The 17,135-nt window shown below is 42.3% G+C and overlaps 1 protein-coding gene across 2 annotated transcripts in view; it reads right to left on the bottom strand.

Annotated features, from left to right (window-relative positions):
* Positions 1-7,263: 7,263 nt before the first annotated feature.
* Positions 7,264-17,135, bottom strand: part of CDK8 (cyclin dependent kinase 8) — a 75,400-nt gene continuing 65,528 nt past the window's right edge. Inside the window, exons 8-13 of one of the 2 annotated variants that reach the window (XM_068984316.1) lie at positions 15,176-15,245; positions 14,284-14,356; positions 11,657-11,754; positions 10,919-10,997; positions 10,643-10,798; positions 7,264-8,448 (exon numbers count right to left, since the gene is read on the bottom strand). In XM_068984316.1, the coding sequence (XP_068840417.1) occupies positions 8,323-8,448; positions 10,643-10,798; positions 10,919-10,997; positions 11,657-11,754; positions 14,284-14,356; positions 15,176-15,245 (602 nt within the window). In that variant the 3' untranslated portion in view covers positions 7,264-8,322. Of the gene's footprint in view, positions 8,449-10,642; positions 10,802-10,918; positions 10,998-11,656; positions 11,755-14,283; positions 14,357-15,175; positions 15,246-17,135 lie in introns of both variants that reach the window. The other variant, XM_068984315.1, reaches the window with a different exon arrangement.

Genomic DNA, 17,135 nt, shown 5'->3' on the forward strand with positions numbered 1-17,135 from the left:
TCTTTCTCCAGGGGATCTTCCCAGATCAGGGATTGAATCCATGTCTGTGGCACTGGCAGGCAGATTCTTTACCAGTGAACCACCAGGGAAGCCCCGAGGATATCTGTATCAATGTCTGAATCTCCATCTATATATCATCTGTCTGTGCATCTAAGCTCTTCCTTTTGTAACCTTCTCACTCACTGGGAAACTAGAGGATCACATTACATACCAGGTTGCCTTATGTGGCACAAAGTACACAAGTTCTAGGAAAATGTATGGACTGTCTTATCAAGGTCAAACTCACTTATATCACAATACCAATAAATCCAGTCAATCTGCCTAATGTTCTACCTGCCCAACCGTCTCCGCGTGCGGACCATGCTTCCAGCCAAGATGGAGTAATGGGACCAGATTTCTCCTTCTCCTTTACACACTCCAAAAATTGGACAAAATACATTTTAAAACTGGTTTTCAGACATCAGTGGACAGCACGGTACTGTTTCCCTGAGAAACGGAAGAGTTTTGCTGGTGCGTGAGAAGCTCCCAGTACAGGAAAGAAGAATCCATGTGAAGTCCAGTGGTCTTGGGGTTCTGAGCAGATAACAGCTACAGTGCAAGGAAGCGGAGGAGGAGGGGATTTAAGAGCAATGGACTGGAGAGTGGGAGGGGCAAGGAGAGGGGGCTTTGGAGATCTTCATGGAGGGCCGCTTAAGCCAGTGCGGGCCTGAGAGGCCTCCGCCCGCTGAGACTTGCACAGGCTGGAAATTGTCTGTGTTCCCACCAGTTAGAGCGGCAGCTGGGCCTTCTGGCAGAATTCTCAGAAGGACATTTCTTTAGTAGTGGGGCCTAATTGGCTCTAGACTGAAAGGCATGCTAGACTTGATATACAAGCTTAGAAACAAGTGTCCAAAAGATACAGTTAATTTAACAGTGTGCCAAAACAAAATTTAACCCTAAGCAAATATAACCCTAGCAACCAACAGAGCAAAATTCAAAACATCCAGCATCCAATGTAAAAAACTACTAGGTTGAGAAATTAAGAAGAAAATTCCATTACAGTGCACTAAAAAGAATAAAACACCTAGGAATAAAGTTAACCAAGGAAGTGAAAGATCTGTATACTGAAAACTATATACAATTTGATGAAAGAAAGTTAAGAAAAAAAATAAATGGAAGGATACTCCATGCTCATGGTTTGAAAGGATTAATATTGTTAAAATGTTCATACTACCTGAGGAATCTGCAATCCCTGTCAAAATACCAAAGGCATTTTTTCCACACAAACAGTAAAAAATAATCCCCAAATTTGTATGGAACCACAAAAGATCCCGAATTGCCAAAGCAATCTTGAGAAAGAAGAGCAAAGCTAAAGGCATCATACATTCTGATACATTGCAAAGCTACAATAATAACAGCAATATGGTGCTGGCATGAAAACAGACATAGAAGGAAATGTAACAGAACTCAGCAATAAACCCGTGCACAGTCAACTGATCTACCACACGGGAGCCCAGAATACAGAATGAACACGGCAAGGACCGTCTCAACAAATGGGGTCAGGAAAGCTGGACAGCCACATGCAAAAGAATGAAACTGGATCCCTACTGCCCACCAGACACAAATGATCTTGGTGATCATTTTTTGGATTTGACACCCACCAAAAGCAAAGACAACAAAAGAAAATGAAAGTGGACGTATACCACACTGAATAGCTGAAGCTCTGGTATTCTGCCCACCTGATGTGAGGAGCCAACTCATTGGAAAAGACCCTAATGCTGGGGAAGATTGAGGGCAGGAAGAGAAGGGGACAACAGAGGATGAGATGGTTGGATGGCATCACCGACTCAATGGACATGGGTTTGAGCAAGCTCCAGGAGACAGTAAAGGACAGGGAAGCCTGGTGTGTTGCAGTCCGTGGGGTTGCAGAGTCAGACATGACTGAGCGACTGAACAAAAACAAACCCTGTAAGCGTCAGCTGCCCCTCCCGAGTTTGGAGGGGGTCCTATGAGCGTTCTGTGCCGATGCATCAGAGAATTCATGGCACGGAGGGAAGGGGGTCCCAACAGAGCACCTGTCCAACATGTGGCTGCAGCCCATGTGGCCAGTCACTGTTGCAGCGGCTGGAGGAAGCAGCAGCCCACGGGGGCACAGGGAGTCCAGTATACCTTGGTGCAGTGAGAGCCTCTGACTGCATCAGAGACAAATTGTACTTGTCTGTTTTTGCCTATGTGGAGCCTCTTTTTGCCAATGCAGAAACTCAACTGGAAAAGCAATTACCACTTATTAATCAAGCTGATTTTAGGGCCTATTAATTAAACCTGCCTCAGTTTTTAAAATCCTTTATATAGTTGAGCATGCTTTCAAGAGACATTATCAGTAACTAGTAAAATACAAATCCTTTTTGTACTTTGTAATTTAAATGGGAAAGAACACCGAGAAATGACTTTATTTGAGAAAGCTCATTAATTTCATCTCTGGCTCCATGCCACAGGACATGTTCTGTGCTCTGGACGGAGTGGACACTTCAGCAGCATCCTGGGCTCATTCCTTTCTCTGAGGCCTGGAAGCTGAGATAAAGCAAATCTGACTTTGTCACATAGTTGACTATGAGCAGGGCATGGTCTCTCCAAACTTCATTTTTCTTATTTGCAAAATGCGGGAAATGATACTTAACTCACAAAACTTCTGTGAGTATATAAGAGGCTTCACGCAGCACCTGGTACAGGGTGGGCATTGAGTGTTACTTTAGGGTCCAGCTGAGATAATAGAGATAATCGTGCAACTCTGAAGAAGTAGATGTAGTTTGCTTTACACACTGCCTTCCAGCATTTCTATGACAGTGAAAGCATCGCTGTTTCTATGACTATTCTTATTATTGACAGGGGCTTGGGGAAGCTGAATAACTTGACCAAAGCCAGAGCCAAGACCTAGGTCTTCTGACCCCAAGCCCTCTGTTCTGCTGCTTCACACCAATCCTCGCCCCCCAGGACACCCCTCCCGCACGCTGCTTCCCCTCCTTAGGTGAGGACAATTCATCCTCGACCCTCCATGCAGCCACTAACGGCTCCCACTGCCGAGTATTCTGACTCCTCGACTAAGGTAAGTTCCCTGAGGATTGGACGTCGACTACAGCCTGTTTCAGTTGTTTGGCTCCAAGTCCTCCCAGGCTACCAAACGTTCAAAAAATGTCTAATGAGTTCCATACTTCTGACCCCTCAAAGAACATCTGGTTATGAGAGAGCACACAGCTGTCCCCACATGAGAGAAAGACTATTAACTGTTCAGTGACATTTTTTAGTGTTTTGGCTGCGCTGTGTGGCATGTGGGATCTTAGTTCCCTGACCAGGGATGGAACCTGTGCCCCTGCATTGCAAGTGTAGAGTCTTAACCACTGGACCGCCAGGTAAGTCCTGTTCAGTAGTATTTCAGAAAAGTTGGAGCCCTAGCCTTTGCAGACTTAAAAAAGAAAACTTAGTAAAAATTGAATTCAGGGGGATCTTTATATAATTTTGGCCTTGGGATTGTTCATGCACTAACTCCACATCTGCTCATTTAAACACTCTACTCTGATCATGAGAGGTGAGGAAATGATTGGTCATGAAAGGACTTCAGATTTAACTTACCTGTGAGAACTAGGTCATATTATAAGTCTTAAGAAAAAATATTTCCATATGGAGAGGACACTAATAATAATTAACATTTAACGTATGCTTATAAATTTTGTATGTGTTAAAAGGTTTACAAATACTGGGTTTTAAGTCAAGTTCAAGGTGCAATTGATATACAAATCACCAATTTAAACTGTATTTTGATGTGTTTTGAAAAATGTATAATGTGTACACAGAATCACCATACAGTCAAGATTCTACCAAATGCTCACTTTTATTGCTGAATATTTTATTTCACTGAATTTATCTTGTTGTTGTTCAGTCGCTAAATCGTGTCTAACTCTTTGCAACCTCATGGACTGCAGCGCACCAGGCTTTCCTATCCTTCACTATCTCCTGGAGTTTACTCGGATTCATGTCTATTGAGTTGCTGATGTTACCTAACCATTTTATCCTCTGCCACCCCGTTCTTCTGCCCTCAATCTTTGCCAGCATCAGAGTCTTTTCCAATGAGTCGGTTCTTTGCATGAGGTGGCCAGAGTATTAAAGCTTCAGCATCAGTCCTTCCAACGAATATTCAGGGTTGATTTCCTTTAGGATTGGCTGGTTTTTTTCTCCTCGGTGTCCAAGGGACTCTCAAGAGTCTTCTCCAGCGCTATAATTCAAAAGCATCAATTCTTCTGTACTCAGCCTTTTTTATGGTCCAGCTCTCACATCTGTACACAACTACTGGCAAAGCCCCAGCTTTCACTATGTGGACCTTTGCAGGCAACGTGATGTCTCTGCTTTTGAGTACACTGTCTAGGTCAGTCGTAGTTTTCCTTCCAAGGAGCAAGTGTCTTTTAATTTCAAGGCTGCAGTCACTGTCTGCAGTGATTTTGGAGGCCAAGAAAATAAAATCTGTCAGTGTTTACACTTTACCCCCATTTATTTATCTATTCCTCTATAAACAGACATCCATTTGTGGGCTATAATATAAAGGTGTTTTGAACATGTATCTACAGGCTACTGTGGACATGCTTTGATTTCTGTTGGTTAAATTACTAAAGTGCGACTCCAAGGTCATATGGTAAGTATATGTTTAACTTTATAAGGAACCATCGAATTGTTTTCCAGAGTGACTGTTCTAGTTTATATTCCCACGAGTAATGTATGAGAATTCCAGTTGTTTCTTATCCTTGCCAACGCTAGATTTGTTGGTCTTTTTTTCCCTCTTCTATTTAATTTTTATTAAGGAAAAATTTAGAACCACTAAGATGCACCTGCTCAGTTCTGCAGGTTTTCACATTCACTTGTGCTGCAGAAATCAGGACACAGAACAGTTTCATCACCCAAAGAAACCCCCACATGTTCTCTTGTGGTCAATCCCAATCTTGCCTGGTGGTCCTGTGGTTAAGACTCGTGCTTCCAAGGCAGGGATTGTGGGTTCAATCCCTAGTTGGGGAACTGAGATCCCACATGTGGCAGCCAAAAGTGAAAAGAAAAAAACCCCAAAAAACAAATCCCTTTCTCACTCTTGTCCCTGCTGACCAGTTTTGTTTTCTGACCTTGTGCTTCTGCCTCTTCCATTATGTCATACAGGCGGGCTCATGGGCATCCAATCAAAAGACTGGACACTTCAATTTTACAGTGTGTGTGTTGATTATACTTCTATTGAAAAAAAAAAAAGCTGTCTTTGTAGAGTTTATCTTCAAGGAGTAGAAAAAGCATGACACAAGTATGTGTTGGTGACAATAAGTGCTATGCAGGAAAACAAAGCCATGCCAAGGGGTTGGGATGCTGGCTGGTGGGGAAGGCAGGGACAGGCTGAGTTTTACACAGAGAGCAAGTTGGGGGGTGTTGGGGGTGGGGGAGAGGGGAGCCTCTGATAAGGTACAATTCGAGCTGACCTCAGAGAGGTGAGGGAGAAAGCCAAGAAGCTGGGGAAAGACAGATGCAGCGGAACAGAGAGCGTCAAAGCCTCAAGACGACCCCTGTGAGGCAGGCTCCAGGGACAGCCAGGACTGCACTGGAGCTGGAGCAGGCAGGTGAGGGCCAGGGGGCACGCGGGAGGACGTGCAGGGCCTGGGGGGGACAGGTAGGGGTCTGGCTGTCTGGAGGCGGTGAGCAGAGAAGACGGGGTGCAGGGAAGGGGAGGAGGTGTTGGCTAGGAGTCCCTTCGGGAAACGTCGCATGTGGGGTGGACAAGGCTCACAAGCGGGCATGTGTGTGTGTGAAGATGCGCCAAGGCTGCCGTGTTGCCCAGACAGCTGGGCGGGAGGATCTGTCATGGAGGTGCAGGCGGGACAGTTGGAGGCGGGAGTCTGCACTTGGATGTGCTCAGTCCAGAGAGAACCTAGTAACAGCTCAGATGTGCTGGTGAGGTCTAGGGTGGAAACCTGGGCATCACAGCCAGGGAGCAAGTGTGAAGAGGGGAGGCCTGGGATGGAGGGGAAAGGGACAGAAAACAGCTATGTGTCAGAGGTGCTCTACAGAGACACGGGGCCAGGGGGCCAGCCAGAGAACCACGGCAGGCGTGTGTGTGTGTCATCTGTCACAGATGCAACAAAGTACAGGAATCTGCAGCCTGGGGAGGACACTGGCAAGCCTGGGCAGCACCACCCAGAGAACCGAGGTTGATAAAGGAATAAAGGCATCTGAGAACCGTGTCCACAGAGTTTCCAGCACCCAGAGAGGAACCTGCTGTCATCGGTTTGGCTTTTTGAAGTTCATGCAGGAGGAAAAGACAGCGGAGCTGCCTTCTCTCCGAGTCACTTAGCTGCTACATTTGCTCAGGCTTTAGGGCAGTCTGGGGGCATTCTTCTTCCTGTGCAACCCTCAACAAGGGCATCAGAACCAACTGGGGTCCTGGTTAAAATCAAAGACTCCGTGTTCCACCCAAGCCTACCGAATCAACCTCGGATACCAGCCCTGAGAAGACAGAAAGCTCTCGATGATTCTCGTGTGCATGAGTTTCAAAAGCACGGCACTGAGGGCAGGGAGAAAAAAACAGACCATCAGAGTAGAAGGGAAATTCAGGTACAAGGTCTATGGAAGTGACCCAGAGAAGGGGGCCCTGCTCTCAGATCTGTGGCTTGCGTGAGTGAAGAACTAACAGGGAAACACAAACTTAGCTTCCAAAAATTATCCATCCTGTGAGAGTCAGGCCACTCAGTTTTAGGATCCCTCAGTTCTTAAAATGTTCTAGAATGTTTTTATTTCAATGCAATGAGTTTTAAAGAAAAGAATATGTTAGTTTTTTAATCTTCTGTATTTTGTGAAGGAGGTACTCCCTCTCAAATAATTATCTGGGATAAAACAAAATGGGCTCAGCATAACATAGATTCTGGCATTATTCTAGAAAGGGAAGGCTCATGGTAATATCTTTCAGTTAGAAAAGTGTCTATGTCTCATCTTATATTATTGCACTAAGTGTATAGAGAAACTAATTTGTATCTAAACCTTAGGCCACCACTTCATTGCGGAGGCAGAAGATACTATCAATGAAAACACCTGAAAAGGTTTCCTCAGAGGCCACTTGTTAGGGCACATTTTAAAATAAAACACCTGTGTGTACATAAAAATACTTGACTCCATATTTTGATTTATGAAAAATAAATTTATTACATAACACCTTGTTTTTAACAATGTTCAATTTTTTTAAATTCAGAATACTTGTGTCATTCATGTAAAATAGTTTGATACAGTACATTGTATGTTATAGGTTTTCTTTTTTCCTCAAAAACTCTAAGGCTCTCCTACTCCTTCTCCTTTGCTGAAGTAAGGGCACCCTAAACAACGTGCGAACAAGTTTTAAAAAAAGAAAATGAACTGAACGAAATTTTAGTAGCACTACACCAACCAGCTTTAAAATCAGGACAAAATATCTGAATCGGATGCCGCACCTTTTTAAGGAAGTTATCACTCATGCTTTTTTCATCTTAAAGCATGCTCACAAATCAGCAACACCAACAGGAAAAATAAAACACTGTCTATGACAATCATTTTAGTTTGTTTGCTGAACCAAACAGGTTTATATCAATGACAACATATTTCATTACTATCAATAGCAGCTTTAATACCAGTCAAGTCATAGATTGAAAATAAAAACAAACTCAGAAGTTGGAAATTAATCTTTGGGAGTTTTGAAACCTTCCTGGAGAAACTATGTGGCTTCTTGTACTTTCCAAAACAATCCAAGCAATATTCTTGGTCAAAGAACACTGATTAATGTAGAAAATGAATCAACCCACTGATAAGACATTGAAATGAAAGGTGTACCGAAATAATCTCATGTTGAGTCTTGGTTACTTCGTTAATGTATACTGCATGTTTCAAGTACCAGTTAAATTTCTGTGTGTGTGTGTGTACTATTGGTCAGATAATGTTGTTACACTGGAAGAATTCACCACATACGACGACAAATGCTTGCCCCTAGCACGTTTCACAGCTTCAACTGCTACAGACTGTCACTGAAAAAAATGCATTGGTCAGTCTGAACCATGTCAAGTAAACTATGGAAGTAGCAAACCCACAACACAAACTGTGCTAGCACTTTCTTCTCAAGCCTAACTCCAGACAGCGACAACGTGGAAGCCACTACCCCAATCTGTGAAAAGCGGTGGAACTCGGCTACCGGACATCTGACTGCGTGGCTGCACAGTACATTCTCATGGCCCATCCCAGGCTCCCGCCGAGAGCTGCAGGCGGCCTGCGGCACCGTGACAGTGCATGGACGGTGTCCGACGCAGCTCAGTACCGATGTGTCTGGTGGGAGTACTGTGGAGGCTGCTGGGAGGTAGTTGAGTACCCCATGCTGCTCTGCGGCTGTGATGTGCTTGGTCCGGGGTTGGGGTAGGCAGCATGCGGATTGGAACGCTGCAAAAGCAGAGGAAGAGGAGACGTGACTTGGTGTTGCTGTGGGCTGGCTGCACCCCAGGCCAGCAAGACTTCTGTGTGTTTGAAATGTCACATATTTTATGGCAGTAATGTTACTTATTTTATGGTAATAAGAACTTTAAAGGTCTTGTGCTAAGTATTGGCTTTAGAATTAAAATGACAAAACCCTTAAAATTTTTTAGTGTCAGTCTTTCTTTATGAAGGTCAGAAGTACTGCTGATAAAATAATACTAAAGTGAGACTTACTCCTGTGCTGTGTGGTTCATTCTATTCACAGGAACGCCCTTTCATGCTATTTGTATCTACCTCATAAATAAGTTGTCTGGGACACTTACTCTTGAACTCAATGATGTATACATAGAAGAAATTCAAAGCTAATCTACATACTTGTTTTTTCAGTAGAAAACTCCCAACACCCATGCATGACTGAGGAATAAAAAATGAATAAGACAAGAAACTATAGAATTATTTCTTCAGCATTAGATATTTTTATGCTCTATAAATTAATGAACCTTGTTTTTCAGCTACAAGCGATACACAAAGGTAAAGCTACAGTCATTGAAATGTAGGAAGAGCGGTATTCTCAATTTTAGAAGCAGCACAAGAGGTAGGGTCAAATACCTCTAGTTTCAATCAGTTATATTCTTATTCTCAGCCCTGCACGTCTCTCTCATGCTATTAGCTCCCCAAAACACACACTATGGAAGATTAACTATAATTTAATACTTTCCTCTTTCAAAGATATCTAATAAATCATATAACTCGAAATTCCGCCAACCCTAGCAATAACATTTTAAAGAGAGTGGACATGTAAAACTAGTCAGAAATACTGTTTTTGAAATCACTCATAAAAACCACCACAATAACGTCAACAAACAGACACACAGCAGCACTTCCTTGGTTTCAGTGGCAAAGGTTAGAGCCTGCCTGCCCCGCCCCGCTCAGGACGCACATCTTGTGTGCAAACACACCCATGTGCCAAAGGAGATGTGCTCGTGTCCCAGGTGGGGAGGGAAGCAGCAACCATGAGCTCGCAAGACGCCTGCCTTGGAGCCCCTGCTCGCTGAGCTCGCCGCAGGACAGCCACCATGCAGCAGTGATCCCCAGAGCTTGCTAGGCTGCACCCGCCATGAACCATGCAAAGAGTTCTGATCTAATTCCTGACGTGGAGTCACAGGCTCTGGGAGCCTTATCCATTTATTACAATCTCTCTCTTTCAGTAGGCAAATAATTCTCATGGGTCAAGTTTTCAGGACACTTCCTCAGTGAATCCAGACCACACGGGAACAGGATCAGAACAAGGTATAGTTATCAGAACGGGTCTGTCTGTGAAGGAACTGCTGTTGTCACTGGAGAGAATGCACAGGGAGCCGCCTAGCAGGTCTGAGTCTGCGTCCTGAGTCCACCCTGGCTTGAGGGGTGAACAAGGGAAGGGGCTCAACCTCCATGAACCCCCGTTTCCTGCCAATAGCGCTCACCTCACAGCTATCATACTGCCTGGAGAAAGGAAGGTCTGCCTCACACTGACAGAAGAGCTGGCACACGTAAGTCTTGACAAGCATCGCATCACCCCCAGCACCACCACTGACACTCAGCAAGTGCTCACTGCGCACTGTGAACGCTACTAAGAGTTTTAAGGAAGATAATAATGAACAGAGTGACTGGTGTCACCTATCAAACGACTGTCGGTCCGGCTGGCCCTTGCCCTTAGCTCACAGTCTCATTCCATCCTGACTGCAGCCTCACGCTGACCATCACCCACACCCGACAAATGAAGACACTGAGAAGATCTGAACCACCCCCTTGAGGCTGGATGGGGTTGCAGAAATGAGACCCACCACTTCCTGAGCACCCCCGTGGGCCAGATGCTGAGGGTCACCACAGCTGCCCCACGGCAGCGGCAGGGTAGGTGTGCCCGGCTCATGATACAGATGAGAAACTCAAGCTGTGTCCAGGGTCACAGAGCCAACCAACGGCACAATTTAGGTCCAATCACCCCAAGTCTGGCTAAGCCCCCCTACTGTACCACCGGGCACCTTCCATGCCCATAGCTCTTCCCGTCAATGTGTTGGCATACACGGGCAGGTCTTTTCTTAGCTACGTCGCATTTCCCAGTGCTCACAAGCCCACAGGCAGTACTGACACGCAGGTCACTGAGAGACAGCCTGAGTACCTGATAGTCTGAGGTCATGATCAGTCCACCTGAGGTAGTGGTAGGAGGGACGACTCTCACTTTCTTCAACGGGGGTCCCTGGGTGTGACTGCTGTCTTGGTTCCCTGGGTGGCCGGTCCCATTCGTGTGGTTATTGCCCGGCTGCTGCTGCTGGTTCTTCTCAATTGGTTAAACAGAGAGACACAGCTCAACTCAGAGGGAGAACCAAAGATGTCCATGCCAGAAGTCATGGGAGCACCAAACAAAGCCAGATGCCAAATGTACTTTAACACTTACTTTGTCTCCTTTGTCATCAGGTTCTTCTTCTGTTAAAAATTCTCGTTTGGGGTAAGGGATCTGACAACCGGCAAAAACACTGATCACAAGAAAAAAGAAAAAGAAAAATGATTCCTGGTATACTAACCAGTATTTCAAACGCTGTGTGTAAGTAGTTTCTTGCTTTCCTCTTTTAGTCTGGACTCTACCCCCCATGTGTGATGTAATAAGCATCTTTCGTGCAACTGTGACACAGCAAGTCCCTTCTAACCACTGCCATGAGGGCAGGCCATGGAGGGCAGCTCCCTGTATAAATAATAACACTCCGATAGGACTCTGATTTCTCCTTTGATCACAGTGGTCCTTTTTTATCATCACAAACAAGAGATAGATTCTGGCAGGAATGTGATTAGTCAAACAAAAATTTCTCTTTTACTCTCCATGCTACATTTAAAAGGAAAGAAAGAATGGAAACATAAATGTACTTGGGGATGGAGTTTGCAACAGTAACTGCAAGCAGTGAGGCAGACAGCGTGTGGAACCAACCCATCACTAACCAAATGACAGAGGCAAATGATGCCAGCACCATGCCAGCTGTAAAACCTGAGGACACTTCCGTCATCAGAGCTCACTTTCTGCCTCTCATAAGGATTCCCCTGGGTCCCCATAAGAGCGATGGTGACTTAGAGCTGACAATTAGAGGAAAGCAGGCACCAAAAATGTCTATAGAGCTGGTGAGTGAACAAACTGATCACTTACTCTGATGTAGGAAGTGGGTCTTCTAGGAAATAGGGATCCTGCATAGCCTGTTCTGAGGTAATTCGCTTTATCGGGTCCATGGTAAGCAACTTCTGAAGCTGAAACCACAAGTCATAAACACATCACTGTTTTACTTCTTATAGTCACACCTGTGGCACATTGTGGGATGCATTTTTTAAAACTAATAATACCTCAAAATAGGGAGAGCATTTATTACCCCAAATTACTCCCCCCTCCAAGCTCCCCAATTATTCCACTTAATGTAATAATTCACATTTTAGGCATTCTAATATTCATTATCTCAGTTGGTTCTCCTGTGAGAACTAACTAAACTCATGTCTTCTTATTCTAAACCAACAATCTTTTCCCTATGTTATCTAAATTGCTATATCCAATTTAGAACAGAACTAAAATTCTTCGAGTTATTATTTTTCTATTAAAGGGAAAACTTGTAATATAAATACACTAGTCACATGTGGCTATTTAGATGTATATCCAAATGAATCAAAACTATATTAAATTTTAAAAGTCAGTTTCTCAGTCCTATCAGGTCCATTTCTAGAGCTTGGCAGCCGCGGACGGCTCAGGACTGCGCTACTGGACAGCACGGATGGTCGGACAGCGCTCTCCTGCAGTACACACCAGTCTACAGACAGATGCAGGGACTGGCACAGAACCACAGAGTACAGGGGTGTGCTTATGAGTGGAGCCCCTAAGGAGACCGTATGGCTTCAAATCCTGACCTTACGTTTATTAGCTGAGTGACTCTGAAACAAGTTACTTAACCACTTTGTAGCCCGGTTTGTCAAAGAGGGGTTAAAAACAGTAACTTTTATTGATGTTTACTTTCAGAATTAAATGAGTTAACATGTAGAAAGCAACTATAATGGTGCTGGGCACAAAGAAAGCACTATATAAGTCTTAGCCATTACTATCATCATCATCATAACTAATATTACTTATAGAAATGTCACACTAATGTGAAAATTCAGTATCTTCTGGTTGAAAAATAATTTACTGAAGGCTCTATGAAGCAGAATATTTGATATAACATGTTATTTAAGATAGTATCTAAATGGTGGTCTCTTGGCTTATAATCTCTGACCTCACACCATGATTTCCAGGCTTCAGAGCACTCCAGAATCAGCCCGGGAGCATTTCCTAACAGCCCCAGATGACTCTGGTGCTGCTGGACTAGGACACACTCTGAAAACCGTAGAACATGTGGAGACGGTGGGAGATGAGACAATCGAGAACAAAATGGCAGAAGGTATGTTTAAATGCAGATGAAATGCTGGGATGCTGAGAGTTTAATTTCAATGCGCTGATATTTCAGCAGAAGCATAATTTTATTTTGAGACTGAAAGGAAAAGCATGGATTTGCTACTTAAAACACTCAACAGGTTTAATGAAATTACATTAGAGCTTTCAGATGGGACTATGCAAAACAGTTACCCTAGTAAAGACAAGCAGGTGAGTGGAAAAGAAAGCTGGTCTCCGGAGTGTCAGTGGTGGGGGTGGTGAGAGTCCTCAGGCTAGAAGGAGCAGCAGTGAGCAGGGGGGTGGTAAGGCAATCCCCCTGAAGCGGGACTTCTGCTCTACCACTGTCACCACTATTTTGTTAGAATAAATAAGGCCGTAACTTTGAAGGATCTAACTTACCTTCCAATTTGGCCACTAATATGGTCAGTTGAGCACTGTCTTTTAAGTTGCTGATTAGATATGAAATGTATGATACAGGACATGATAAAACATTACTGCAGAAGTAGAACAGTAGAAGGAGAAGAAAAAGCAGAAATGGAAGAAATATTTGCCAAGTGGCCTGGTACTAAAGGAAATTTTAATCCTTTCAAAGTAGAAATTCCTCTTTAATGAACTCACTTAAATATACTGGGAAAAAAAGGATTAAAAGAATTTTAAGCCAAGCAAAATACAACTTGCTTCCCTCAATCCTCCTTTATATTACTTTCTTTTGAAAAACATAAAACTGAAAAACATTTTTAATTGCTGTAATGTAAAAATGGAAATGTCATTGTAAACAAATTTGACAACAGTTGACTATAATGTCAAAAGTCACCTTGAGAGTGCACAGCTAGATCCTAGCTCAAATCATGTTTCTACTATGCACTATCTACACATGCATCTCTCACACTCTTCCAGAAAACGCACACGAGGCACAGCGTCCCTGAAGGACCTTTAACAGCCAAGTTTATACGTGGCACCTTGGGAATTAAAATTCTATAAACAACCTTTCAAAGGACTGAAATAAAAAATAATCTCTAAACCTTATTTCTGAACAGTAAGACCACTTTCATTTTGATTCTTTGAAATTTTAAAATAACTGATGAAAACCAATAAACAGAATTTTTTTAAAAGTGACAGACTTGGTTCAATGACTGTCTATAGAAAATTAAATGTAACCAAACATTAAGGCTGTCAAACCTGGGTTTGGAAAAGCCTGGGTTTTGATATCATTACTAGTAGGCACCGACAAGAACTCTCCATTAGTATTACTATTAAAGAACTCTAAGAATACTGAGTAACCACAGAAATTGAGTCAAAAAAGTCAGGTTGGGTTAAACAGGTGGGAAAAATATAGTTCATTCGTGCTGTTCTCTAAAACTTACCAAGTGGAATGCTTTACTATCTGGTTTAACTTTATGTTTTTCCATATACTTGATAAGGCTGCAGTTGGTATACCTGAAAGAGAAACACTATGAAATATCTATATAAGATTTGAGATTGATTTTACGTTGGGTGAAATTCTCTGAACAGAATTATTTTAATCATAACCAACACAGAACATACACTGAAAATGGTATTAAATCAATTTTACACTTCATTCAGGACTCCCACGAGTCACTTTTAAGTGGACACCACTGATTAAATGCCAAGATAATTTCATGAATAACATACAGACTGCTTAGCTTTTGTTCACATGAATGCTATCGCAACAATGATCTTAAATAACATATGGGTCAAGAGTTGAACTCAGCCTTACTAGTAAGCTTAAAATAAATACAAAATTTTAAAACACTGTCATATGTCATATAGGTCTGTAATCTGCATGTCCCAATCCCCTGATCCTGCTGTAAAAATAGATGAACTATTCCTTCTTCTCTATTAAAAAACTTGTTTAAATTTACAACCCAACCCAGGAGGAGGAGGCAGGTGGCTACTAGCAAAGGTTGGTTTCTTTCAGTCTCTTACTGCTTCAGTTGTGATACCCTTCACAGATGCAGAGCTTCCAGAAAGTAACAAATATGCAAAGAAATGAACTGACTTTTTTCCTCATAGCCAAATCAGCTGCTGATATTAGATATTCACCTTCTTGTATCACCATTCAAACATCTTAAGAAATGAAGACTACCACAATGCAAAAATATTTATTACAGTAAATAAGTAAAATTATTTAGCAGACTAGTCTTCTGTCAAGTATTCTATCATGCTGAGTATTCAATCTTATCCTGAGTATTCTAGAAAAGCAAAAATCAACAGTCTATTTTCTTGCCAACTTACGTATTTCTTCTGAAATCTTTCATTAATGTTGAATGTTCAGGCATCTTTTTTATATCTTCCCAATCTTTATCTGTGAAACACATTGATACAATTTTATATTGTCTAGGTTTCTATTATTAAGAACTTTATTTAATAAAGGTGACTTCATTTCTCATTACATATCCTACATTTTAACCTCCCTGAAAGCACAGACTTCGAATAAATGGTGAGCTGCAGTAAACATCTTTAACTGTAAATGCATTCTCCATACGCTGTGTTCTCTCTTATTTTGTCTAAAATTTTTAAATGTCTATTTTCTCTATGTTTTACTATAAGTTATCTCAGTTTCTATACTGAGACACCAACAAGTTATAAACAAATATTTCCATTATTAAATACTTCTATTTTTATCTGTAAAACCACTTTTGTCCCACCATGTCTTGGTTAATCCAGCAACCGATCTTTTCAACAATAAATGCAGTATCATCCCCCTCAGCAGCTGTAAGCTGTCCTTTTTATACGGCCCTCCTTACGCTCCCCTCATTAAATGCACTGCTTTACATGGTAATCAAGGTAAGCAGTTACAGCTGTCTGAAACACAGAGTCGGATGTACGAGCATACGAACAAGTCAGCTAGTATCTGGGCTAGTTTCAATAATAATAACAAAAGCAATTCCAGCTACCGGACCCATCAGGTGGAAACGTCTTGGTCAGTTTTGCTGACATTAGAGTTACTCAAACACCACACGCGGTTTGAGAAGCCTGCTGTGCCCATTGGAGGAGTTACTGAGAGTCCACAGGTGCCCACATTCCACCAGGTAGCTTCATGGCACCTCAGCTTTTAAATGACCTCCAGAGGTTAGCTTCTCTCTCAACTGGCTTATAAAAATATCTGCTATCTAGTCTCCAGATACCACATATTGTAAACTAAATACATACTTTAAACTCCTAAGAGGAATTTTCTCCTTGACTACTTCCTTGTTCCAATTTCTTTATTTCTGTCAATTTCTCAAGTAGAAATCCTCAGATAATCTTTTATTTTTTTCTTCCAATTACAGGCTTACTCTAAAAAATTATACCATTATCCTTTCTTCTCCATCCAAATCACTTTACACGTGCAGTACTGCTGCAGGTAAAAGCTGGTTTCCTGACTTCAGTTACCCCTCTTAAATTTTTACATACCCCTGCCACAGAAACCGTTCTAAAGTAGAACACAAATCACAGCACTAGTTCTCAAGAACTTATCACAGATTCTCCTTCTTTAGCACATCAAATCTAAATTCTATTGCCTGGTTTTCAGATTCCCTATAAGCAGATCCCAAATGTGGAACCACACCCTAAGAACCATTTCAGAACCATCTCCTGTGGAGGCCACCCCTCCTCCAAGCCCCTGTAAGTCAGGCTCCTTCCCCGGGGGACCCCTGAATTGATGAGTGCATTCAGAAGCGGGAAGAAAAGGCCATTCTTCTCCATCTACTCAAACTACTCCTATTCTTTCAACATTCTACTTAGAGCAGCTCAGTGTCAACTCCAAGAGGGCAAGAATCACATGTGTTATATCAACAATATTTTACACTTAACACAGTGCCTGAAACATGGCAGGTGCTCAATAAATCTTTAGTGAATAAATGAAACTCCCATCTCAACAAAGCAATCTTTGTAGAAATGTTGGTCAATTCTGGACAAAGGTAGCTACTTTGCACTTACTGATAATTAAAGGGAATGTGGAATTATAACTCCCAGATATTTCTGTATTAGTTTTGAGCCACTGATCTGAGAAAAATTCCTAATAAGAAACAACATATTATTTCTTATTATTATTTCAATAAGTTATTGATATTTTAAATTATTAACATATATTTATTAATAATAAACTTATTGTTTATCATTTCAGTAATAAGTACTTGACTAGCCAAAACTATGCAGACGTTTCAAATGGAGAGTAATGGACTTCTGTTCTGCGGCCCAAGGACTGGGCTGG

The sequence above is a fragment of the Capricornis sumatraensis genome, chromosome 12 (assembly GCF_032405125.1).
Source record: "Capricornis sumatraensis isolate serow.1 chromosome 12, serow.2, whole genome shotgun sequence".
NCBI classification, from domain to species: Eukaryota; Metazoa; Chordata; class Mammalia; order Artiodactyla; family Bovidae; genus Capricornis; species Capricornis sumatraensis.